This window comes from Pithys albifrons, chromosome 28 (genome assembly GCF_047495875.1).
Source record: "Pithys albifrons albifrons isolate INPA30051 chromosome 28, PitAlb_v1, whole genome shotgun sequence".
NCBI classification, from domain to species: Eukaryota; Metazoa; Chordata; class Aves; order Passeriformes; family Thamnophilidae; genus Pithys; species Pithys albifrons.
Window position 1 is genome coordinate 862098 of NC_092485.1, and position 25886 is coordinate 887983.

The following is a 25886-nucleotide window of genomic DNA, read 5'->3' on the forward strand; positions in this document are numbered from 1 at the left end:
TTGGGATGCAGGTTTGGGGATGCAGGTTGGGATGAAGGTTTGGGATGCAGGTTTGGGGATGCAGGTTGGGATGAAGGTTTGGGATGCAGGTTGGGATGAAGGTTTGGGATGCAGGTTTGGGGATGCAGGTTGGGATGAAGGTTTGGGATGCAGATTGGGATGCAGGCTGGGATGCAGGCTGGGATGCAGGTTTGGGATGCAGGTTGGGATGAAGGTTTAGGAAGAAGGTTTGGGATGCAGGTTTAGATTCTCTAAAACAAAACTCCACCAGAAAGGTTCATCAAACCCACATGTCCAACCCCATCCCAGCTCCTCAGCCCCTGATTCCCACCTGGAGCTGCTCCTGGCCCTTTATTTGTCCCTGTGGATCAGGTCCAGCCCCAAGATCACCCTCAGGGTGTTCATTCCTTGGTGGGATAAGCCAAAAGAGATGGAATTTTGATGCTGGAGAGGAGCCCTAATCCCACAGGGATTGCTCCTGAAGTCCATCCAGGGCTGGGAAAATCCATCTTGCTGCATCAGAATCACAAATCCAGCTTTATTTTGGGGAGAAAATGGTTTATCCTGCCCTTGTTGTGAAAAGGGTCTTGGGGAGGTTCCCACCAGCACTGGGAGGTTGATCCAGGGATTCCCAACCAGCTCCAGGATCCCAAGACCTGGAAGGTTATTTCAGTTTTTAATCACTTTAATTCTTTTTATTGCTTCTTTTATGGCTGAGGCTGCAGGAATTCTCTGCCCCCTGAAGGACTGGGGGGGTCTGGGAGTGTTTTATCTGAGCCCCCCCAGCCCTGAGCACGTGGGGTGTTGTCTGGGCATCCCCCCAGGATGTGGAAATTGCAAACCAAGCCAATAATTCCATCTTTTCCTGCTTTTTTTTTTTTGCCATCCTGCTCTTCTTTCCCTGCACTCCCAGGACAGGCTATTTGAGGTTTCTTGGTTGTTCTTCAACCAATAAATCAACATATTGACACATTGCATTCAGATTGAAAGGATGAAATTATGAAAAAATCCATTTTTTCCCTCTCCGCCTTCTTTTATTCTCCCAAATAAAGACCTTTTTTTTTTGTGGGATATTTATCCCATTGTGCACCTTGGGCTCTTCTGAGCTGAGCAGCAGCAGCTAAACTGAATTCTTAGATTTTCTTTCAGCTAAAAAACCCCCCCCCAAATTCTTCAGGAAATTCTTCCCAACACCCATCAAGATAAAGGTGGATTTAGGGATGTCCTTGGAACCCCCTCGGAGGTGGGTGTGGCTGAGAGGGAGGGATTTTTTTTTTTTCCCCCCCTTTTCTTGGTGGTTTATTATTATTTCTTTGCTGCCATTGGAGATTCAGGTCTCATCTGCTTTTCCTGGGATCGTCAGGGGAGGGAAGAAACTCAGGATGGTGGAGCTGGAGAGGGGGGTTATAAAGGTGGGAGAAGTGAAGCTGCTCCCAATTTCAGCACCATGGGCAGAGTCCTGCAGCTCCTCTGCCTCCTCCTCCTCCTCCTCCTCCCCTCCTGTCCCTGCGCCGTCATCACTGGGGTGAGTTCTGCTCCCAGCCCAGCCCTGGCTCTCCGTGGCTTTATCCTCATTATTTGGGGGGAAAAAAACCCCACAGCAATTTGGGCTTTATATTCTTTGCTTTGTCTTGTTCTTTCTCTCCCCCTCTCGTTTTCCCCCCAATTTATCCCTCATTTTTCTGACCTGTGGGTGCTGCTCCCACCACCAGGTTCTCTTCTCCAGCAAGGAAAAAAAAAGGATTTTAGGAAGTTTTCCAGCAGGGAAAAATGAATATATCTTTATGGGAATCTTTCTGACCTGTGGGTGCTGCTCCCACCACCAGGTTCTCTTCTCCAGCAGGGAAAAAAAAAAAAAAAAGGATTTTAGGAAGTTTTCCAGCAGGGAAAAATGAATATATCTTGATGGGAATCTTTCTGACCTGTGGGTGCTGCTCCCACCACCAGGTTCTCTTCTCCAGCAAGGAAAAAAAAGGATTTTAGGAAGTTTTCCAGCAGGGAAAAATGAATATATCTTGATGGGAATCTTTCTGACCTGTGGGTGCTGCTCCCACCACCAGGTTCTCTTCTCCAGCAGGGAAAAAAAAAAAAAAAAAGGATTTTAGGAAGTTTTCCAGCAGGGAAAAATGAATATATCTTTATGGGAATCTTTCTGACCTGTGGGTGCTGCTCCCACCACCAGGTTCTCTTCTCCAGCAGGGAAAAAAAAAAAAAGGATTTTAGGAAGTTTTCCAGCAGGGAAAAATGAATATATCTTGATGGGAATCTCCTAGAGTGTGTTCCCAATTGGAAAAAGGGTTCCAATATCCCAAATTGTCCTTTTCCCTCCAAAATTTAGAGGAATAATTATAAAAGGTGGGAGTTGTTGGGATGGAGGTGGGGGGTGGGTGTTCCCCCAAGTGTCCCCTCAGCAAATCCTGGACTGAGGGTGATGCTAAAAGTGAATTTTAGGGAGAGATTCCAGGTTTTTTTGGTGCTTCCAGAGTCTGGGTGCTGCTCCCAGCAAAGCCAAGCTTGTCTGAACCTCCTTTTTAGCCCCAGTAGTGAAAAAATATGTTTAAAATCAGCTTAAATCCCACTGATTTCTCCACTGATTCCCCAAAAAAAGGGATAATGATGCTTTTGGGATAAATTCCCAGGCAATGGGAATTCTGGGGTCGACTTCAACTGAGTCCTGGCCACTCTTTTCCCTTTTATCCAGATTTATTTCTTTCCATCCTTGGTGTTTTTGGAGCTGCAGAGTCAGGTTGGGGAATTCACCTTAAATCCAGGGCCAAACAGATCCAGCAGCTCCTGGAATTATTCCAGGGCTTATTCCAGGGTGTGAAACTATTCCAGGGCGTGATATCATTCCAAGGCCACTTTGTTTTTAATTCCACAAGGGAAAAGGTTGGATGTGCAGCTCCCTGGATTCCTCCAGCCCCCAGATTTTCAGGGGAGGGTTGTTGGGATCTGATTTTTTTTAGCAGAATTTGGGGATTTTGAGGAGATTTGAAAGCTCAAGGACAATCAGATTCCCTCCAGGAAAGGGAATCCTCTCCCAAATCCCCTTTTTGCCCAAACATCAGAGGGTTGCAGCCCCGAATTTTGCCTCAGGGGGAGTTTTTTGTGGTTTTCTCCCAGATGGAAGTCCCACATTTGGTGGGTTTGTGCTGGGAGCTCCTGGGAGAGAAGTCCCCGCGGAGGGAGTGACCCCAGAGGGGGGTGAATCCCACCAGCTGCCAACCCACCATGGCACAGAGGGGTCAGAGCAGTCCTGGGGGTGCCAACACACCCTGGGGGCAAAGCAGGACCTGCTTGGTGCTCCAAATATCTCCATCCATCTCTTCCCACCATCCTCGTGGAATTCCGGGTGTGGTGAAGAGCTGGGACAGTCTTTCCATCTGTGCCTCAGTTTCTCCATCCCCATTTCCCAAAGTTTTGTGTCTGCCTTGGAAGGGAGAAGCCAAACCAACCCCCTGCAGCGCTCCAGGCTGGGCACAGAGTGGCTGGAGAGCAGCCAGGCAGAGGGACCTGGGGGGACTGAGGGACAGGAAGCTCAACAGGAGCCACCAGTGTGCCCAGGTGGCCAAGAAGGCCAAGGGGATCCTGGCCTGGATCCAAACTAGCGTGGCCAGCAGGCCCAGGGCAGTGACCCTTCCCCTGGACTCTGCCTTGGGGAGGCCACACCTTGAGTGTTGTGTTCAGTTCTGGGCCCCTCAGTTGAGGCAAGAGATTGAGGGGCTGGAGCGGGGCCAGAGAAGAGCAACGAGGCTGGAGAAGGGACTGGATGTGGCACTGAGTGTCCTCTGAAACACCTCCAGGGACAGAGAATCCACCAGGTCTTGATCCAACCCCACTGGGATCAGCAGCCCAGGGCACTCAGTGCCAGAGTGATCCCAGTGGGGTTGGATCAAGGGTTGGACTTGATGATCTCAGAGGTCTCTTCCAACCCAAGTGAGAAGAGCAACGAGGCTGGAGAAGGGAGTGGAGCACAAGTGCTGTGGGGAGAGGCTGAGGGAGCTGGGGGTGTTCAGCCTGGAGAAGAGGAGGCTCAGAGGTGACCTCAGCACTGTCTGGAACTGCCTGAAGGGAAGTTCTGGCCAGGTGGGGGTTGGTCTCTTCTCCCAGGCACTCAGCAATAGGGTCTGTGGGGTTCTATGGGGGGTCCATGGGGGTCTATAGGGGATCTATAGGGGTGTGTGAGGGTCTATGGGGTGCATGGGGGTCTATGAGCATCTATAGGAGAACTATGGGGGGGTCTTTGGGGAGTCTGTGGGGGTGTATGGGGGGTCTATAGGATTCTATGGAGTATCTATAGGGGGTGTGAGCATCTATGGGGTCTCTGGGGATCTCTCGGGGGTCTATAGGGGGTCTGTGGGGGGTCTATAGGGGATCTATAGGGGTGTGTGAGGGTCTATGGGGTGCATGGGGGTCTATGAGCATCTTTAGGAGATCTATGGGGGATCTATGGGGGGTCTATGGGGGGTCTGTGGGGAGTCTGAGGGCATGTATGGGGGGTCTATAGGATTCCATAGGGTATCTGTAGGGGGTGTGAAGATCTGTGGGGTTCAATAGGGGTCTATGAGGGGTCTATGGGATTCTATAGGGCTCTATAGGGGTGTGTGAGGATCTATGGGGTGTATGGGGGGTCTATAGAATTCTATAGGGTATCTATAGAGGGTGTGAGGATCTGTGGGGTCCATGGGAGACTATGGGGGGTCTATAGGGGGTCTGTGGGGGGTCTCTAGGGTATCTATAGGGGGTGTGAGGATCTGTGGTGTCTCTGGGGGGTCTATAGGGGGTCTGTTGGGGGTCTATAGAGGGTCTATGGGGGATCTATAGGGGGGTGTGAGGTTCTATGGGGTGTATGGGGGTCTATGAGCATCTATGGGGGGTCTATGGGATTCTCTAGGGCTCTATAGGGGTGTGTGAGGATCTATGGGGTGTATGGGGGTCTATGGGATTCTGTAGGGGGTGTGTGAGCATCTATGGGGGGCTATGGGGGGTCTGTGGGATTCTATAAGGCCCCAGACACTCAGCAATAGGACAAGGGGGCACGATGGGCTCAAGCTCTGCCAGGGGAAATTGAAGTTGGAGATCAGAAGGAAATTCTTTGCAGAGAGAGTGCTCAGGGATTGGAATGGGCTGCCCAGAGAGGGGGTGGATTCCCCATCCCTGGAGGTTTTTCAGCTGAGCTTGGCCGTGGCACTGAGTGCCATGATCTGGTAAAGGGACTGGAGTTGGACCAAGGGTTGGACTGGATCATCTTGGAGCTCTTTTCCAACCCAATCCATTCTGTGGATGTGGCACTGAGTGAGAATCCACCACGTCTTGATCCAACCCTACTGTGATCACCAGCCCAGGGCACGGAGTGAGAAACCACCATGTCTTGATCCACCATGTCTTGATCCAACCCTACTGTGATCACCAGCCCAGGGCACGGAGTGCCCTGGGCTGGTGATCACAGTGGGGTTGGATCAAGGGTTGGACTTGATGATCTTGGAGATCTTCTCCAACCCAATCCATTCTGTGATTCTGTGATTCTAAGTTGTTGGAATTACTCTGCTCCCCACTAACACCAAAAGAACCCCCTGGGAATTCGGGTCATGGAGCCCTTCCCAAGGCTCAGGAGGGTCTGGGCAGTGTGTTTGTCACTCAGTGTCACTGCTCTCCCTTGGCACCAACCCACTTGAAGTCCAACAGCTGCCAACTTGCCCTCTGTGCCTCCCATCCCTCCTTCCAAGAGGGATTTTCCCCTTCATCCCACAAACCTCAGCACCCCAACACCCCCAAACCTCCCTGGCTCAACCCAGAATGGGGGGAAAACTGGGGAACTCCAACCCCCTCTTTGTTAAATCCCCATGAAGGGTGTCCCCAAGTGTGGGCTGATTGCTCCATGAATCCCCCCCAAAAAGAGGGATAATGATGCTTTTCCATCCTCCTCCTCCTCCCCAGGCCTGCGAGAGGGACCCTCAGTGTGGCAGCGGGACCTGCTGTGCCGTGAGCCTCTGGCTGAGGGGGCTGAGGGTCTGCACCCCCCTGGGGCAGGAGGGGGACGAGTGCCACCCCTTCAGCCACAAGGTACCACCTGGGAGGGGGGGACAAGGTCTGGGAAGGGGACTCTGAGCTCCTCTGGTGGTGGGGAAAGCTCCATAAACCCCTGGGATGCAGAAGGGGTTGGTGTTGGGGAGTTGGGAGAGGGGTTTTCCAGGGAGGAGGAGGAGCTGGGAGTGGAGCTGGGAGAGGGTCAGGATGCCAGCACTGCTTCTGGATCATGATATTCCAAGGAAGAAGTGGTGAGGGAGGGGAGAGCCAGCTGGGAGAGAGTCAGGATAGCAGCACTGCTTCTGGATCATGATATTCCAAGGAAGAAGTGGTGAGGGAGGGGAGAGCCAGCTGGGAGAGGGTCAGGATGGCAGCACTGCTTCTGGATCATGATATTCCAAGGAAGAAGTGGTGAGGGAGGGGAGAGCCAACTGGGAGAGGGTCAGGATGCCAGCACTGCTTCTGGATCATGATATTCCAAGGAAGAAGTGGTGAGGGAGGGGAGAGCCAGCTGGGAGAGGGTCAGGATACCAGCACTGCTTCTGGATCATGATATTCCAAGGAAGAAGTGGTGAGGGAGGGGAGAGCCAGCTGGGAGAGGGTCAGGATACCAGCACTGCTTCTGGATCATGATATTCCAAGGAAGAAGTGGTGAGGGAGGGGAGAGCCAGCTGGGATGGGGGTGGTACCTGGGCCTGCCCATCTCCATCTTTTCTTCCCACTGCCCTGAACTCTGGGATGGAGAGGAGCAGTTGGGGTGGATTTGGGGTGAGGTTCTGGGCAGCATCCCTGAGCTGGAGCAGCTGCTTCAGCCTCTACATTATTCTGGCTAATTCTCTGCCTGTCCACACCACCCTAAATCCTGGAATCATGGAATGGTTTGGGTGGGAAGGGACCTTAAAACTCATTTCTGCCATGGGCTGGGGCACCTCCTGCCAGCCCAGGCTGCTCAGAGCTCCATCCAACCTGGCCCTGGTCCCTGAGGAACTCTCTGGACCTTGACTGGGAGCTGGGATTGAGCCACCAGCCCGTTCCTTTGGCAGCACAGCACAAACCACATCGCTCCATACTGAGCTAGAAATGCTCTGCTGAGCTTGAAGCAGCCGAGTTAAACCCTCAGAGCTTTCCCAGCTCTGTGATTTGTGCTGGATAAGACCCCCCAGCACACTGGGATTAGCCCAAAGCTCGGGGCTCCTGCAGTCCCAGCTCCAGGAGGATTAACAGCAGCATCCCAGCCTCGGGAAGAGCATCCCTGTATTGATTTAACACTCCAGGAGCAGAATTTACTGACACTGCAGCTCCTGCTGGCACAAGGAAAGGCTTCAGAGGGATCACACATTCATTTCAGGCACATCCCTGTTAAACCTCAGGGATTTTCTCGGGTCTTTGGGCTCATTCATCATTTCTGAGGCCGTGACATCACCTTTCCCTCACTTTCCTCTGCAGGTGCCTTTCCTTGGGAAGCGCCAGCACCACACCTGCCCCTGTCTGCCCCACCTGCTCTGCTCCAGGTTCCTCGGCAGCCGCTTCCGCTGCTCCAGCGACTTCAAGAACATCGATTTTTAGGGGGGCTCTCCCTAAAAACTCACCCATGACCCCCCAGCACCCGTGTCTTGCCCTCTCCCACCGCTGGCAGGTGCCCAGAGAGCACCAGGCAGCCTCAAAAGTCTTTTTCTGGGGTGGACAGGGTTATTTTGAGCTACTTTTTGAGGGGGAAAACTGAGGTCAAGCTGCTCCAACATGTGGCTCAGCAAAGCCCTGTCCCAACCAAGCTCTGTCCCAGCAAAGCCCTGTCCCAACAAAGCCCTGTCCCAGCCCAGCTCTGTCCCAGCAAAGCTCTGTCCCAGCAAAGCTCCATCCCAGCCAAGCTCCGTCCCAGCAAAGCTCTTCCCCAGCCAAGATCTGCCCCAGCCAAGCTCTGTCCCAGCAAAGCTCCATCCCAACAAAGCTCCGTCCCAACAAAGCTCTGCCCCAGCAAAGCTCTGTCCCAGCCAAGCCCTGTCCTAGCCCAGCTCTGTCCCAGCCAAGCTCTGTCCCAGCCAAGCTCTGTCCCAGCCAAGCTCTGTCCCAGCAAAGCTCCATCCCAACAAAGCTCCGTCCCAGCAAAGCTCTTCCCCAGCCAAGATCTGCCCCAGCCAAGCTCTGTCCCAGCAAAGCTCCATCCCAGCCAAGCTCCGTCCCAGCCCAGCTCTGCCCCAGCAAAACTCCGTCCCAGCAAAGCTCTGTCCCAGCCAAGCTCTGTTCCAGCCCAGCTCTGTCCCAGCCAAGCTCTGTCCTAGCAAAGCTCTGTCCCAGCAAAGCTCTGCCCCAACCAAGCTCTGTCCCAACAAAGCTCTGTCCCAACAAAGCTTCATTCCAACAAAGCTCCAGCCCAACAAAGCTTCATTCCAACAAAGCTCTGTCCCAGCAAAGTTCTGTCCCAACCAAGCTCTGCCCCAGCCCAGCTTTGCCCCAGCCCAGCTCTATCCCTGCCAAGCTCTGTCCAAGCCCAGCTCTGTCCCAGCAAAGCTCTGTCCCAGCAAAGCTCTGTCCCAACAAAGCTCCAGCCCAGCCCAGCTCTATCCAAGCCCAGCTCTGTCCCAGCCCAGCTCTGCCCCAACAAAGCTCTACCCCAGCAAAGCTCTGTCCCAGCCAAGCCCTGTCACAGCAAAGCTCCATCCCAGGAAAGCTCCGTCCCAGCCCAGCTCTGTTCTAGCCAAGCTCTGTCCCAGCCCAGCTCTGTCCCAACAAAGCTCTAGCCCAGCCCAGCTCTGTAGCAGCCCAGCTCTGTCCTAGCAACACTCCATCCCAGCCCAGCTCTATCCCAGCAAAACTCCGTCACAGCAAAGCTCCGTCCCAGCAAAGCTCTGTCCCAACAAAGCTCTGTCCCAGAAAAGCTCCATCGCAGCCCAGCTCTGTCCCAGCCCAGCTCTGTCCCAGCAAAGCTCCATCCCAGCCAAGCTCTGCCTCAGCCCAACTCTGTCCCAGCCAAGGTCTGTCCCAGCCAAGGTCTGTCCCAGCAAAGCTCTATCCCAGCAAAGCTCCGTCCCAACAAAGCTCCAGCCCAGCCCAGCTCTGTCCCAGCCAAGCTCTATCCCAGCCCAGCTTTGCCCCAGCCCAGCTCTATCCCTGCCAAGCTCTGTCCAAGCCCAGCTCTGTCCAAGCCAAGCTCTGTCCAAGCCCAGCTCTGCCCTAGCAAAGCTCTGTCCCAGCCCAGCTCTGTCCAAGCCAAGCTCTGCCCCAGCCCAGCTCTATCCCTGCCAAGCTCTGTCCAAGCCCAGCTCTGTCCAAGCCAAGCTCTGTCCAAGCCCAGCTCTGCCCTAGCAAAGCTCTGTCCCAGCCCAGCTCTGTCCAAGCCAAGCTCTGCCCAAGCCCAGCTCTATCCAAGCTCAGCTCTGTCCCAGCCCAGCTCTGTCCCAGCCCAGCTTTGCCCCAGCCCAGCTCTATCCCAGCCCAGCTCTATCCCAGCCCAGCTCTGTCCCAGCCCAGCTTTGCCCCAGCCCAGCTCTATCCCTGCCAAGCTCTGTCCCAGCCCAGCTTTGCCCCAGCCCAGCTCTGTCCCAACAAAGCTCCAGCCCAGCCCAGCTCTGTCCCAGCAAAGCTCTGTCCCAGCCCAGCTTTGCCCCAGCCCAGCTTTGCCCCAGCCCAGCTCTATCCCAGCCCAGCTCTGTCCCAGCCAAGCTCTGTCCAAGCCCAGCTCTATCCCAGCCCAGCTCTATCCCAGCCCAGCTTTGCCCCAGCCCAGCTCTATCCCAGCCCAGCTTTGCCCCAGCCCAGCTCTGTCCCAACAAAGCTCCAGCCCAGCCCAGCTCTGTCCCAGCCCAGCTCTGTCCATGGGATTTGGTGGAATTCCAAGGGCTTTGGTGGGTCCTGTTGTGTTTAATGGGGTTGAGCTTGGTGGGATTTAGTGGATTTGGGTGGGATTTGGTGGGTTTTAGTGGAGTTTTGGTGGGGCTTGGTAGGATTTGGTTGGGTTTGGTGGATTTTGGTGCTGACCCATCACCTGTTTCTGTTCCTCAAGTGTGGCTGTGGCAGATCCTGGTGGGATTTGGTGTTTGAGGCTCAGCAAAAGCTTCCCTGCACTTGTTCTTCCCCTCAAAAATCCATGGATTTGGTGAAAATAAACCAGTGAAACAACCAGCTTGATTTTATTTGAATTTTTTTTTTGTCTTGAACATCAGAATTTTTGGGTTTTATTTACAAGAGAAAATTCCTGGAGCACCTGCCCAGGTGGGTGGATTTGTAGTACCATCCCCTGGCACTGGGAATACCACAAAAAAACCCCTGGAAATGGATCCCAGAGCAATAGAGAGGCAGGAAAAGCCAATGAAAACCCCAAAATAATTAATAAAACCGTTAAAATATATAATTTTATGGTTTGAGTTTGTTTTATTAATTTATTTTATTTCATTAGGGTCTCCCCACCTGCTTGGGAATGGGCAGAAGGGGCTCTGAGTGGGGGATTTTTCCTTAATTTTTAGACATCTACCAATGGAAAATATTGCAAAGCATTTTCTCCCAGGAGAAACAACTACAAGAAATGAAACAACTTGACAGATTCTTACCCATCCTCAGTTCCCACTCTGGGGGAACTCCCAAACCTTCCTGGAGGGAATGACCAAACTCCTGATGCTTTAAAGTTTAATGGGAAATCACTGAATTTTGGCACAAATGGAGGGACATTCCCATTAAAAGACCAAACTCTGCTTGACTTTATATTGTAAATTGAAGGAGTCAGGAGATGTCCATAACAAAGGTGATGGAGAAGGTCCCTTTCCTTCATCACTGGAGGGTTTTTCCTGCAGCTAATAATAAAAAAAGAACTTTTAAACTGCTTTCCAAGTGCATTTAGGGCAGCAAAACCTGGAAAATATCCTTTTTTTTTTTTCCCCTAGAGGTGCAAACCTCCCCCCAGGGGCAAAAGCAGCAAAGCACCAGCTCTGCCCTCCCACAGGGATGGGGGTAAAGTCAACACAACCTTGAAATGGGGAACACCACGGGGTGTTTGGTTCCTGGGAGATGCTTTTCCCCCCTTGGAATGGTGCCAAGGGCCCCTTTCATCTCTCAGCACGTGCTTTGCCACACACTCTGTTTGATGTTCTGGCTCCAAGGTGAAACCTGCCCTGCTGGACAAGCTGGAGTGGGACAGGACAAGGAGGGACATGGCTGGGATGTGCCGGGAGAGGGACTGGAGCTGGCCAGAACGTGACAGGGATCTGGCCAGGACATGGATTGTATCTGGTCAGGACATGGTTTGGGTCTGACCAGAACATGGATTGTATCTGGTCAGGACATGGTTTGGGTCTGACCAGGACATGGTTTGGGTCTGACCAGGACATGGTTTGGGTCTGGTCAGGACATGGTTTGGGTCTGACCAAGACATGGTTTAGATCTGGTCAGGACATGGATTGTATCTGGTCAGGACATGGATTGTATCTGGTCAGGACATGGTTTGGGACTGACCAGGACATGGTTTGGGTCTGACCAGGACATGGTTTGGGTCTGACCAAGACATGGTTTAGATCTGGTCAGGACATGGATTGTATCTGGTCAGGACGTGGTTTGGGTCTGACCAGGACATGGTTTGGGTCTGACCAAGACATGGTTTAGATCTGGTCAGGACATGGATTGTATCTGGTCAGGACATGGATTGTATCTGGTCAGGACATGGATTGCGTCCTTCGCTCCACCCGCGCCCCTCCCGCTCCACCCGCGGGATCGCTGGAGCCGCTATCGCTGCACCGATACCGGTAATTCGGGAGGAGCTTTAATCCCGGGGAATGGGCGATACCAGGAGCTCGGGAGGTGCCCGAATACCCGTTAATGGTCCCGTATCTCCGGGCAAACCCTGCTGCGAGGCCTCAGGGTCACCTTGTCCTGTTTGCATCCCGCGGGACTAACTGGATTTTCCTGATAAGGGGAAAATGTGTGTAAACCCCTCCCAGGTGGCTCTCCCGGGGCACACAAAGATCAGCACCCAGTGGGGCCCCTTCCCCACCCCACACAGGGGGGATGCCCATCACTGGGGTGCCCCCCTGCTGTTTGCCAAAGGAAAAGTCAAATGATGCCTCCAGCTCTGGGTCCAACATCAGAAGGATGTGGAGCTGCTGGAGCAAGTCCACAGAAGGCCACAGAGATGTTCCAAGGAATGGAGAACCTTTGCTTTGGAGATTGGGAAAGATGGGAATGTCCATCCTGGAGAAGGGAGACCTGAGAGCCCCTTCCAGTGCCTAAAGGGACTCCAGAAGAGCTGGAGAGGGACTTTGAACAAGAGATGAAGGGACAGGACACAGGGAATGGCTTCCCACTGCCAGAGGGCAGGGAGAGGGGGAATATTGGGAAGGAACTGCTGACTGGGAAGGTGGGGAGGGGTTGGGATGGAATTCCCAGAGGATGCCCCATCCCTAGGAGTGTTCAAGGTCAGGCTGGACAGGGCTCGGAGTGACCTGGGATAGAGGAAATTGTCCCTGTCCATGGCACTGGATGAGCTTTGAGGCCCCTTCCAACCCCACTTCTTGCCTCCTGCCCTCCCAACCTGCAGAAGTTCCTGCTGGGACCTGCCCAGCATTCCATAAATCCCAGCTCCAGATAAAGTCTGGGGATATCTGGGGGTACTGGGGAGAAATTTTTCCCCTGAAAGGATGGAGAGGTCCTGGAATGGATTTTCCAGAGGACACCCCATCTCTGGAAGTGTCCAAGGCCAGGTTGAACAGCTTGGAGCAACCTGGTGTAGTGGAAGGTGTCCCTGCCCATGGCAGGGGGTGGCACTGGATGAGCTTTGAGGTCCCTTCCAGCCCAGCCCAGTCTGGAATTCCGTGATTCTATGCCCACAAACCAGGCAGTGCCTGGCTGGGATGAAGGATTTAAGATCTAAAGGGTTTGGAGGGGGGTCCAGAGGGGAGCATGTGCATGATGGGATTGTCCCCCCACCTTCACAGGTGACGTGTTTGCATGTTTGCCATGTCCTTTGGGCCCTGTGTGTCACCTGCCTTGGCCAGGTGCCCAAAGGAGGGGAGGGGGCAGCTCCTGTTGGTGCTGTTGGCTCTTGGCACTGCAGGTGGAGTGGGCAAGGTCTTTATAAACTGCTGGGAACTTTCCCTGCCTATCCCAGGATGATGCAGCTCCTCGTGTTCCTCTGCGCTGCCTCTGCCCTTGCCCAGGGGGTCACCAAGTAAGTCACCACATCACTCCAGGGGCCACCTGAGCCAGGTGAGGGGGGAAAATGAGGAATCTGAACCTTTCCATGGCTTTGGGAAGCAGAGGGGAAGTTTGAGGCTTGGCAAAGCTGCTCCAGGGGTGCAGAGAATGAGGGGGTGCCTGGGGTGGGGCTGGTTTTCAGGAGGAGTTTGGGGGTTTGGAGAAATCCTCCTGACTCAGAGTTTTGGGGGAGTTTCCTGTAGTCCTGCCATTGGATCAGCAGGGCCATTGAAGGGATTAACTCCTTCTGGCAGGACCTGCAGGCAGCAAATTCCCATCTACCTCTTCCTTTTTTCCTTGTTTTTATTTTCCTTCCTTCTTTTCCTTCGTGTTCCAGGTTGCCCTTGGAAAGGGGGAAGAAGCTGAGAGAGATCCTCAGGGAGAAGGATCTGCTGCACCAATTCTTCCAGCACCATCACTATGACATTGGCACCAAATTCCCACACGCTTTTCCCAATGGAACCAAAGTGGCCACGGAGCCTCTGCTGAACGCCCTGGATGTGAGTGTGGGCTCTGACCCCAGTGTGGTTTATGGGATGTCCATCCCATGTCTGTATTGTCCATGGTCCAAACCCAAATCCTGTTACCCCAAATCTCACATCCTTCAGTCCACTCTGGTGGCCTTGGACAGAGAAATGTCCCCTCAGGAGCTCTGCTGGAAGAAGGGAGTCCCCATGAGAAGGACACCATGAAAGCTCAAACCCTGAAAGCTCCAGAGTTGATTTCATGCCTTAAAATCCTCTCCTGGCCCTGCTGCCCCACAGGTGGAGTATTATGGGACCATCTCCATTGGCACCCCACCACAGGACTTCTCCGTGGTCTTCGACACCGGCTCCTCCAACCTCTGGGTCCCCTCTGTCTCCTGCCCCAGCCTGGCTTGTCGTAAGTAAGAACTTCCCATTTCAGTAGATCTGGGTCCAGCTGCACATCAAACTGGGCTTAAAACTGAGCCTAAACCCTGGGATGACGTTGCCAAGGCACTGGGTTCACCCAGGTGGATCCATCAGTGCTCTGGAGTGATGAGTATTTGGGCTGTAGGACCTGCCCAGTGCTCCCACCTGTGATGGGAATTCCTGGGCATCCCTGGTTTGTGGAGGAGGGGGAAGGACCTGCAGCAAATTCTCACAGTTCAGTTGTTCCTGAAGGCAGATAATGAACAGCAGTTCATCAAGGTCCCACCTCCCACACCTCCCTTAGGCCTGGCCTTACTCAAAGGCTTGATTTTGTGATTTCTCACCTATGTAGAAACCCACCAGATGTTTGACCCAGCACAGTCCTCCACCTACAAGAGCACAGGGCAGAGCCTGTCCATCCATTATGGCACTGGGGAGATGGAGGGAATCGTGGGCTCCGACACCGTCACCGTGAGTGTGTCCCCTGTGCTTCCTCCACCTGACTGACACCAGTATCCCAGTTCCTCATCCCAGGGACACCCTCTCTGTCCCCAGGTTGCATCTCTGGTGGACACAAACCAGCTCTTTGGCTTGAGCACCACCGAGCCTGGGCAGTTCTTTGTCCATGTCAAGTTCGATGGGATCTTGGGCTTGGGGTACCCAAACCTGGCAGCTGATGGGATCACACCAGTCTTTGACAACATGGTGAATGAGAGCTTGGTGCAGGAGAACCTCTTCTCAGTCTACCTGTCCCGGTAAGAACGTGGATCTTGAGGCATGGGGAAGGTGGTGGATGGATCTGATGCACATTGTTGCATGTTTTGGTGGCTCCAGTTTGGTTCCCACTGCTGCCATGGGATGCTGTCTCTGTATCACAACCTGCTGGGAGCCACCAGAGCCACCAGGGAGCTTATGGCTTGTGGGGAAACAGTTTCCAGGCACATGATCCCCCTTCTGGGGTCCAACACCCTGGCCATACTGCTATACCCCTGCCCCGCTGGTGAGGGCAGTGGATGTGGCTGTGGCATCACAACTGGTGTCTCACCCCATGGGACACACATTCCTGCTGTTCTGAGCTCCTGCACTGGAGTCACGTGGCAAAACCTGCCCTGTTTTCCTTTTCTGCATCATCCAGGGAGGAAACAGGGAGTGTGGTCATCTTTGGAGGCATCGATGAGTCTTATTTCACTGGTTCCATCAGCTGGATCTCTGTCTCCTACCAGGGGTACTGGCAGATCACCATGGACAGGTACAGCAGCTCTGGTGGTCTATGTTCACTTTGACATTGCTTCTAAAGACACTTGGGCCCAACACCAGAACCTTTCCACTGCCATCCAACACCCTGTGGCTGAGGGTTGAGCAGAACCAGCAACACTTTGGTAATTGCCACCCAAAATGAGGATGCTTTGGGCCTGGGGCACAGCCTGGTGATTTGGGGGATGTCCCTGGTGATGTGTAGAGCAACATTATGGTCTGAAACCTCCTTTCTGGGCTTGGTTGGGTCTCACCTACTGGGTTGAGTTCAGTGTTTCAGTGCCCACGTGTGCAAGAGCAGCCGTGTTCCCACTGGCACTGCACACTCCAGGAGGGAAAGGGCTCACAGGCAGCACCTTGGGTAACCCAGCTTTAACTTTTATCAAAGTTAAAAAGACCATGTCCCTGGTGGTGTGAACAGTAAAATTAGGGCCCAAAATCTCCTTGGGTGCCACCTGCTGGGTCGTGTTTAGTGCCCATGTCTGCAATAGTGTCTGTGCTCCCACTGGCACTGCACACTCCAGGAGGGAAAAGGCTCAGAGCAGCACCTTGGGTAACCCAGCTCTAATAAAAGAAGTTAAAAACCATCCCTAAGGTCCATCTGGTTGTTTCATGTCCCCATGCCTTGTCTCCCCTCCCAGCATCATCGTGAACAGCCAGGAGGTTGCCTGCCATGGTGGCTGCCAGGCCATCATTGACACCGGCACGTCCCTTGTGGCTGGGCCACCCTCGGGCATCAGCAACATCCAGAGGGCAGTTGGAGCCAGGCAGGACGTGTATGGAGAGGTGAGAGCCCACCCTGCTCACCCTGGAGCCCACCTGGCACTGCAGACCCAGTGCCAAGTCTGATTCCATGCACAGGGAACCTGCTCAGGGCAAACCCCCAATACCTCCAGCAGAGCCCACCCTGAGACTCTCCCAGTGTCCAGTTTATATCAGGGAATCACAGAATCAGAACATTCCTCCAGCAGAGCCCACCCTGAGACTCTCCCAGTGTCCAGTTTATATCAGGGAATCACAGAATCAGAACATTCCTCCAGTAGAGCCCTCCCTGAGGTCCTCCCAGTGTCCAGTTTATATCAGGGAATCACAGAATCAGAACATGCCTCCAGTAGAGCCCACCCTGAGGTCCTCCCAGTGTCCAGTTTATATCAGGGAATCACAGAATCAGAACATGCCCAGTTGGAAGGGACCCATCAGGATTATTGAGTCCAACTCCAGGCCCTGCACAGACACCCCAACAATCCCACCCTGTCCCTGAGAGTGTTCTCCAAACACTCCCTGAGCAGATTTGGGGCTGTGCCCACTGCCCTGGGGAACCTGTTCAGTGCCCACCACCCTCTGAGGAGAAAAACCCATCCCTGATATCCAACCCAACCCTCCCCTGACACAGCTCCAGCCATTCCCTGGGTCCTGTCACTGCTCATAGAGAGCAGAGATTGGTGCTGCCCCTCCACTGCTCCTGCTGAGGATGCTGAGGGCCACCATGGTGTTTCCTGTCTCTCTCCTCATCCTCTGAACATGAGGTTCCCCTCCTAAGAGCCCCTTCCCTCTGATCCCTGCAGCACCACGTGAACTGCAGCTCCATCCCTGCCATGCCCGACATCATCTTCGTCATTGATGGCCTCCAGTACTCTGTGTCTGCCTCAGCTTACACTGAGCAGGTGAGGGGAAACCAGCTGGTCCTGCTTGCAGGACCCTCTCCCAGGGTCCTTCTGGTCTCTCCAGTCACCTGGACTTCTCCCATTCCCATGGGAGGCAGGGGCTGGATGGCCTTGAGCCCCCAGAGCAATGCAAGAAAAGACCCCAACCCACATCTCCCCATCTGTCTTTTCTTGCTCCAACGCAGCACAATCCAGGATCCTGCACCAGCAGCTTCCAGGACACCTCTGGAGACCTCTGGATCTTAGGAGATGTCTTCCTCAGGGTGTACTACAGCATCTTTGACCGGGCCAACAACCGTGTGGGACTGGCCAAGGCTGTTTAGCCCCACCCTGGGGATGTGGTTTCATCCCAGCCATGCCACAATCAGGTTTTTGGGCCCAAATAAAGTGCTGATGGTTCAGAGTTGGTGGTTGCAGGTTTAGTTCTGATGGAATGGTGGGAATCAGGAAGGAGCTGTCAAACACCTGCTGCTCTGTGGTAATTTAGGAGCATTTGGTCATCACAGACTGATGGTCTTTGGGAGCTGCAGGAGCTGAGGGCGGGGGGAAAGTCTGGATTGGCTCTTTTATTGGGATAACATCATCCAGTGATTCTGGAAACCCCAAATTTCCCCCCAGGGAGTATGAACTTCCCATCCCAGACACAACCCAGAGCAGATCCCTGCAGACCCACAACCATAGAATCATAGAATGGATTGGGTTGGAAAGACCTCCCAGATCATCAAGTCCAACCCTTGGGCCAACTCCAGTCCCTTTACCAGATCATGCCACTCAGTGCCACGGCCAAGCTCAGTTGAAAAACCTCCAGGGATGGGGAATCCACCCCCTCTCTGGGCAGCCCATTCCAATCCCTGAGCACTCTCTCTGTAAAGAATTTCCTTCTGATCTCCAACTTCAATTTCCCCTGGCAGAGCTTGAGCCCATCGTGCCCCCTTGTCCTATTGCTGAGGGCCTGGGAGAAGAGACCAACCCCCACCTGGCCAGAACTTCCCTTCAGGCAGTTCCAGACAGTGCTGAGGTCACCTCTGAGCCTCCTCTTCTCCAGGCTGAACACCCCCAGCTCCCTCAGCCTCTCCCCACAGCACTTGTGCTCCACTCCCTTCTCCAGCCTCATGGCTCTTCCCACCAGTAGCTCCCATATCCCATCATCCATAAACTTTTCAACACTGTCCACAGAGACATCTCCTGTGGCTGCCACCAGACCTGGGGGTGAGAACCCTCCTTGTTCTGTCCCATTCCAATAGCATGAAGTTCACCAAGGCCAAGTGCAGGTCCTGCCCTTTGGCCACCCCAAGCCCTGCAGCGCTCCAGGCTGGGCACAGAGTGGCTGGAGAGCAGCCAGGCAGAGGGACCTGGGGGGACTGAGGGACAGGAAGCTCAACAGGAGCCACCAGTGTGCCCAGGTGGCCAAGAAGGCCAAGGGGATCCTGGCCTGGATCCAAACTAGCGTGGCCAGCAGGCCCAGGGCAGTGACCCTTCCCCTGGACTCTGCCTTGGGGAGGCCACACCTTGAGTGTTGTGTTCAGTTCTGGGCCCCTCAGTTGAGGCAAGAGATTGAGGGGCTGGAGCGGGGCCAGAGAAGAGCAACGAGGCTGGAGAAGGGACTGGATGTGGCACTGAGTGTCCTCTGAAACACCTCCAGGGACAGAGAATCCACCATGTCTTGATCCAACCCCACTGTGATCACCAGCCCAGGGCACTCAGTGCCAGAGTGATCCCAGTGGGGTTGGATCAAGGGTTGGACTTGATGATCTCAGAGGTCTCTTCCAACCCAAGTGAGAAGAGAAGAGCAGCGAGGCTGGAGAAGGGAGGCTGCTCTTCCCACCAGTAGCTCCCATATCCCATCACCCAGTAGTTCCCCATCTCCAGGCCCAGGTCTTGGTGTCATCTCAAGGCAGTGAATCCACCAGGAAAATGTGGCTTGACTGGAGTTTTCCCTTGGACCACCCAAGAGAGTAGGGCAGGAAAGGGCTCTCAGCCAGTGCCTCCCATCGTGAGGCTTTTACAGAACCTGAACAGTTCCCATTTTTCTAAAGGAATTTAACTCCATCCACATCAAACCTGATTAAAAATGGAGGCTGCCTCCTTCCCTGGGAGCAACCACACTGGAATTGCTCAGTGGGAAGCTGGGAGAGAGATCCAAGTCTTTGATGCTTCTTCATTTCTGATGTGCTGAGGAAAAGGGAATATTTGTGTTATTTATTGATCAATGAGGCTTCACCACCAATGGGGCCTGGAGATCCCTTACCCGAGGGGAACAGGAATGTGGAGGGAGAAATCCTGGTGGTTTGGGTCTCTTCTCTCACTGTGCAAAAGTTGACCATAAAGGAGGGTGTGATTTGGGGTGCTGGGAGTGTGATTTATCCCACCTCAGCTCCCTGGGATCATCACACATCCCTGGGTTTCCCAGCCCCACCATAAGAGGGATCCCAGCCTGGATTTTGGGCAGAGGGGCCTTTCCCTCAACTCCACCACAGGAATTTTCTCACTGTTATGAACAACCAGAGATGAGGCTGATGCAGTGGAACCAACATCTCCAAGGATCAGCAATCCATAGACCTGGATTGGCAGGACCTGGAGGAGCACCAGGGGCTGGGGCTGTGGTCTGTGTGAGTGGGATGGGAGTGGGATGTTGTTCCTTGCCCCTAAATACCATGCCAGGAGATGGTTCCTAAGCCCTCCTGGCATGGCCACCAATGCTGAGACCACCTGGAAACATCACCCCTGGAATGGGGTTCCTCCATGGGAGCATCCCCACCTGGAAACATCACCCCTGGAATGGGGTTCCTCCATGGGAGCATCCCCCTGGCCAGGGCAGCCCTTCCCACATCCATGTTGACATGGGCAACAAAGGAATAAACCAGCTAAAAGCTTCCAAGAATGAATTAGAGAGAGGGAAACACACGTTGGGAGTGTTTCCAACAGGGAATGTCTGTCCTGGAGTGCCATCTCCTGGCAAAATCTGAGCTCCTGTGCACTGGATCCCTATTCCTGAAAGTGTCCAAGGCCAGGCTGGACAGGGCTTGGAGCACCCTGGACTAGGAAAAGGTGTCCCTGCCCATGGCAGAGGGACTGGATGATCCTTAAGGTCCCTTCCAACCCAAACCAGTCTGGGATTGTCGGAAATTTCAGCTCAAAGGAGGAGTGAGATGTTTCTGGCTGACAAATATTTCACACTTGCTCACAGGTTCTGACTTCTGCAGGGATAAAAAGCAGCCAGGACACTTTTCTGAGAAAGCAAAGATGTTTCTTGTTTTCTTTTCAGCTTTTCCTGTGGCAGTACAAAATTTCCAGAGGGAATTCAACCTGTGAGCAGGAGGACATGAAGGATTGGGCTCAGTAGGGACTGACTCCAGAAGCTCCTGAGAGCTTTTGATGGATCTCATTGAGGGATCTCAAAGCTCTGAGCTTTGGGCCTGTGTTTGGGAAGGCACCAAAGCTGCAAATCGTTCAGGCCAAAGGGCTTTCTGGAAGGTTTTTACCAAGCACCAACTGAGTGTTGACAATGGGAATTCACAGCCTGGTTTTCCACCTCTTTGGGATCAAAGAGGAGTAAGTTCATGAGTCTGGAGGGGTTTGGTGTCTCTGATCCTGTCCTGGTGGAATAAATCAGAGATTCCCTTTGGACTTGCCCTCCCACAGGGGACAGCAGGAGCCAAACTGTTGGGGAAACCTCTGCAGAGCTCACAGAGCTGTTTGCCAGAGCAGCTGTGGCTGCCCCATCCCTGGGAGTGTCCAAGGCCAGGCTGGACAGGGCTTGGAGCAACTTGGGACAGGAAAAGGTGTCCCTGCCCATGGCAGAGGGACTGGATGATCTTTAAGGTCCCTTCCAACCCAAACCAGTCTGGGATTGTCGGGAATTTCAGCTCAAATGAGGAGTGGGATGTTTCTGGCTGACAAATATTTCACACTTGCTCACAGGTTCTGACTTCTGCAGGGATAAAAAGCAGCCAGGACACATTTCTGAGAAAGCAAAGATGTTTCTTGTTTTCTTTTCAGCTTTTCCTGTGGTAGTACAAAATTTCCAGAGGGAATTCAACCTGTGAGCAGGAGGACATGAAGGATTGGGCTCAGTAGGGACTGACTCCAGAAGCTCCTGAGAGCTTTTGATGGATCTCATTGAGGGATCTCAAAGCTCTGAGCTTTGGGCCTGTGTTTGGGAAGGCACCAAAGCTGCAAATCGTTCAGGCCAAAGGGCTTTCTGGAAGGTTTTTACCAAGCACCAACTGAGTGTTGACAATGGGAATTCACAGCCTGGTTTTCCACCTCTTTGGGATCAAAGGGGAGTAAGTTCATGAGTCTGGAGGGGTTTGGTGTCTCTGACCCTGTCCTGGTGGAATAAATCAGAGATTCCCTTTGGACTTGCCCTCCCACAGGGGACAGCAGGAGCCAAACTGTTGGGGAAACCTCTGCAGAGCTCATGGAGCTGTTTCCCAGAGCAGCTGTGGCTGCCCCATCCCTGGGAGTGTCCAAGGCCAGGCTGGACAGGGCTTGGAGCACCCTGGACTAGGGAAAGGTGTCCCTGCCCATGGCAGAGGGACTGGATGATCTTTAAGGTCCCTTCCAACCCAAATCATTTTGGGATTCTACAATGTCTCATGTCTCAAGCCTCCCACACACAATTCTCAGCTGGGGCCCAGCTGGAATTCCCAGCAGAAAGCCAAGAACAAAAAGTGGAGACTTTGAAGCAATTACTCCTTTATTTGAGGATAAAGTTTACAAGTGAATCAGAGTCAGGTTGTTCATCCTTCCTTCCATCCATCCTTTCACCCATCCATCCATCCATCCATCCCAGCACCATTATGGTCCATGTTTGCTGAGGGAGCAGCAGGAGTGATGAGGTCACAGCTGAACATTTTCCAGCCCAAACCTTCCCATCAGGATTTCCTGTGGTGATTTCCCAAGGAATAAATACCCAAAGTGCTTCAGATTTGAAAGGCTGGGAGAGAATTTGAGGAGGGGGAAAATGTAAAAGAATGTAAAAAATAGTTCAAGTTTTCCAGAGGGAAAGGAAAGCTGTTATGAAATGAAAATGGGGATTGTGGAAGAGCTGCTGGAGAGACCTGAGGGAGGAACAGGGAGGAGCTGGGGATGTTTCCAGCTGTTTCCAGCTGTGTCTCCTCCATCTGTTCCCAGCTGTGCCTCCTCCAACAGGTCCCCACAGATGATCAGAGCTTGAGCACAGATGGAAGGAGACTAAATAGCTCTCACAGCTTCTCCTATCTGAGGTGATGGCAAGGGATGGGATAAAGAAAAGGATGGTGGAGGGATGGGGAAAAAAAACAGGGAGAGCAGATGAAAAGGGGGATTTGTTCCAGTGGGAAAAGGAATTGTACTGGTCATGTCTCAGATACATCCTCTGGGCTGCAAAAAACCTCATTGCAGGAAGACAGTGCACAAAAGAACCCCCAAAACCCAACAAAATAAACCCAAAATAACAACCTCCTCCAAGCAGGACTGAGGGATTTCTGCCACAGGGAGAATCTCAGCAAGCCCAAACTCATATTTCCCAACAGAGCAGGAATAACAAAAACTAATCCCTGTTTCATCACTGCTTCCTGAAGGGAATTGCAAGCCAGGGATGGTGGAACCTTCAGGGGGTGAGACATCCAAGGCAGCAGGTGTGGGATAAGAGCCTGTGGGAGACACTGCAGGAGAAACTGGGATTTAATGGAGGCAAAGACACCCCAAAAAGCAGCTGAGTGAGACGGTGAAGTTGGAACAAAATGGTTTTGTCAGGAGAAAACCTGATGGCATTGGAGAGGAAGGCAAAATGAGCTCCTGCCTGGCTTCTCCTACCAAAGGGAATTCCTTTTCCCCAAAGATATTTGCATGTTTCAGAAAACCAGAAGTGGCTTTTTGCACCAGGGAAATGCTGGGCCTTGTTTTCCCTGTGGGTTTTCCCTGTGGATTTTCCCTGTGGGTTTTCCCTGTGGATTTTCCCTGTGGCTTTTCCCTGTGGGTTTTCCCTGTGGGTTTTCCCTGTGGGTTTTCCCTGTGGGTTTTCCATGTGGATTTTCCCTGTGGGTTTTTTTCTGTGGTTTTTCTCTGTTTTTTTTCCCTGTGAGTTTCCCTGTGAATTTTCTCTGTGGGTTTTCCCTGTGAATTTTCCCTGTGAATTTTCCCTGTGAATTTTCCCTGTGGATTTTCCCTGTGGGTTTTCTCTGTGGTTTTTCCCTGTGGGTTTTCCCTGTGAGTTTTCCCTGTGAGTTTTCCCTGTGGGTTTTCCCTGTGGGATTTCCCTGTGAGTTTTCCCTGTGAGTTTTCCCTGTGGGTTTTCCCTGTGGGATTTCCCTGTGGGATTTCCCTGTGGGTTTTCTCTGTGGTTTTTCTCTGTGGTTTTTCTCTGTGGGTTTTCTCTGTGAGTTTTCCCTGTGGGTTTTTTCTGTGGGATTTCTCCATGAGTTTTCCCTGTGGGTTTTCCCTGTGAATTTTCCCTGTGGGTTTTCCCTGTGGGTTTTCCCTGTGGGATTTCCCTGTGGGTTTTCCATGTGGGATTTCCCTGTGGGTTTTCTCTGTGGTTTTTCCCTGTGAGTTTTCCCTGTGAGTTTTCCCTGTGAGTTTTCCCTGTGAGTTTTCCCTGTGGGATTTCCCTGTGAGTTTTCCCTGTGGGTTTTTTCTGTGGGTTTTCCCTGTGGGATTTCCCTGTGGGTTTTCTCTGTGGTTTTTCTCTGCGGGTTTTCTCTGTGAGTTTTCCCTGTGGGTTTTCCCTGCGGCTTTTCCCTGTGGGTTTTCTCTGTGAGTTTTCCCTGTGAATTTTCCCTGTGGATTTTCCCTGTGGGTTTTCCCTGTGGGTTTTCCCTGTGGGTTTTCCCTGTGGGCTTTCCCTGTGGGTTTTCCCGGTGGGTTTTCCCGGTGGGTTTTTTCTGTGGGTTTTCTCTTTGAGTTTTCCCTGTGAATTTTCCCTGTGGATTTTCCCTGTGGGTTTTCTCTGTGAGTTTTCCCTGTGGGATTTCTCTGTGGGTTTTCCCTGTGGGTTTTCCCTGTGGATTTTCCCTGTGAGTTTTCCCTGTGGGATTTCTCTGTGAGTTTTCCCTGTGGGATTTCCCTGTGAGTTTTCCCTGTGGGATTTCCCTGTGGGTTTTCTCTGTGGGATTTCCCTGTGGGTTTTCCCTGTGGGTTTTCCCTGTGAGTTTTCCCTGTGGGATTTCCCTGTGGGTTTTCCCTGTGGGTTTTCCCTGTGGGTTTTTTCTGTGGGATTTCTCCATGGGTTTTCCCTGTGGGATTTCCCTGTGGGTTTTCCCTGTGGGTTTTTTTCTGTGGTTTTTCTCTGTGGGTTTTCCCTGTGGGTTTTCTCTGTGGATTTTCCATGTGGGTTTTCCCTGTGGGATTTTTCTGTGGGATTTCTCTGTGGGTTTTCCCTGTGAATTTTCCCTGTGAATTTTCCCTGTGGATTTTCCCTGTGGGTTTTCCCTGTGGGTTTTCCCTGTGAGTTTTCCCTGTGAGTTTTCCCTGTGGGTTTTCCCTGTGAGTTTTCCCTGTGGGTTTTCCCTGTGGGATTTCTCTGTGCCCCCTTTACAGCAACACAAGTGGCAATAAAAGCTTTGAGGTCAGAGCAGCTCATCCCCAAGGGGGTTTGTACACCAGATAACCCCCAAATGGAGCATTTATTGCAGGAGGAATCTCATTCTCTCTCTCAGAGTTCAGTTTTCCATCAGAAATCTCAGTGCCCTGGACCATTTCTGTGGCAGTGCCACCGTTCTGGTCCCCATCCCTGTGCTCCCAATCCCACCCATCACTGCTGAGCCAGCAAATTTCATTAGTCAGGCAGAGCAGGGAACTCATCCAGCTAAAAATACCCTTTTAATTTATTTGTTCCAGCTTTTTTTTTGCAGGCAGAGTAGTCTCAGACCTGGGAATTGGTCAGACCCCCAGATCTGAAGTGGTGGGTGGGAAGAAACTGTTTGAATGGATTAAGAAAAGCAGGGAGTTGGACCCACCTTCCTCCCTGAAGAGTTTGGTGTCACCAAGCAAAGCATTTCATGTCATTTTGCCCTTTTACCTCTCCAGGAAATGGGGGAAATCTCTGAACGTGGGGAATTCCACTCTGGATGGAGGCCATGGATGGAGGAGAGAAATGTCAAAGCAAATGAGCATCAAATAAAAACCACCAAATGGGCATCAAATAGAAACCACCAAATGGGCATCAAATAAACACCCACCAAATGGGCATCAAATAAAAACCACCAAATGAGCATCAAATAAAAACCACCAAATGAGCATCAAATAAAAACCACCAAATGGGCATCAAATAAAAGCCACCAAATGGGCATCAAATAAAAACCACCAAATGGGCATCAAATAAACACCCACCAAATGGGCATCAAATAAAAACCACCAAATGAGCATCAAATAAAAACCACCAAATGAGCATCAAATAAAAACCACCAAATGAGCATCAAATAAAAACCACCAAAAATGAGCATCAAATAAAAGCCACCAAATGGGCATCAAATAAAAACCACCAAATGAGCATCAAATAAAACCCACCAAATGAGCATCAAATAAAAACCACCAAATGGGCATCAAATAAAACCCACCAAATGGGCATCAAATAAAAACCACCAAATGGGCATCAAATAAAAACCACCAAATGGGCATCAAATGAAAACCACCAAATGGGCATCAAATAAAACCACCAAATGAGCATCAAATAAAAGCCACCAAATGAGCATCAAATAAACACCCACCAAATGGGCATCAAATAAAAACCACCAAAAATGAGCATCAAATAAAAACCACCAAATGAGCATCAAATAAAAACCACCAAATGGGCATCAAATAAAACCCACCAAAAATGAACATCAAATAAAAACCACCAAATGAGCATCAAATAAAAACCACCAAATGGGCATCAAATAAAAACCACCAA

At 52.2% G+C, this 25886-nt stretch overlaps 2 protein-coding genes across 2 annotated transcripts; both read left to right on the forward strand.

The window, feature by feature from the left end:
• The first annotated feature begins 1447 nt into the window (after positions 1–1447).
• PROK1 (prokineticin 1) lies at positions 1448–7593 on the forward strand. The gene is made up of 3 exons (XM_071578752.1): positions 1448–1525; positions 5938–6063; positions 7474–7593. The coding sequence occupies exons 1-3, from the start codon at positions 1448–1450 to the stop codon at positions 7591–7593; spliced, it is 324 nt and encodes a 107-aa protein (XP_071434853.1).
• Positions 7594–13121: 5528 nt separating this feature from the next.
• On the forward strand, positions 13122–17337 carry LOC139683473 (embryonic pepsinogen-like). Its single transcript, XM_071578648.1, has 9 exons — positions 13122–13177; positions 13541–13703; positions 13968–14085; positions 14449–14567; positions 14652–14851; positions 15232–15345; positions 15992–16136; positions 16916–17014; positions 17200–17337. Exons 1-9 carry the CDS (start codon positions 13122–13124, stop codon positions 17335–17337), a joined length of 1152 nt encoding a protein of 383 aa, XP_071434749.1.
• Positions 17338–25886: the final 8549 nt, after the last annotated feature.

Excerpts from the sequence above, each read along its gene's own strand:
- PROK1 (XM_071578752.1), top strand. The coding sequence starts at position 1,448 with ATGGGCAGAGTCCTGCAGCTCCTCTGCCTCCTCCTCCTCCTCCTCCTC. Across the intron at positions 1,526-5,937 it reads CCTGCGCCGTCATCACTGGG|GCCTGCGAGAGGGACCCTCA; the intron begins GTGAGTTCTGCT and ends CCTCCTCCCCAG. Across the intron at positions 6,064-7,473 it reads GCCACCCCTTCAGCCACAAG|GTGCCTTTCCTTGGGAAGCG; the intron begins GTACCACCTGGG and ends TTTCCTCTGCAG.
- LOC139683473 (XM_071578648.1), top strand. The coding sequence starts at position 13,122 with ATGCAGCTCCTCGTGTTCCTCTGCGCTGCCTCTGCCCTTGCCCAGGGG. Across the intron at positions 13,178-13,540 it reads CTTGCCCAGGGGGTCACCAA|GTTGCCCTTGGAAAGGGGGA; the intron begins GTAAGTCACCAC and ends TTCGTGTTCCAG. Across the intron at positions 15,346-15,991 it reads TGGCAGATCACCATGGACAG|CATCATCGTGAACAGCCAGG; the intron begins GTACAGCAGCTC and ends CTCCCCTCCCAG.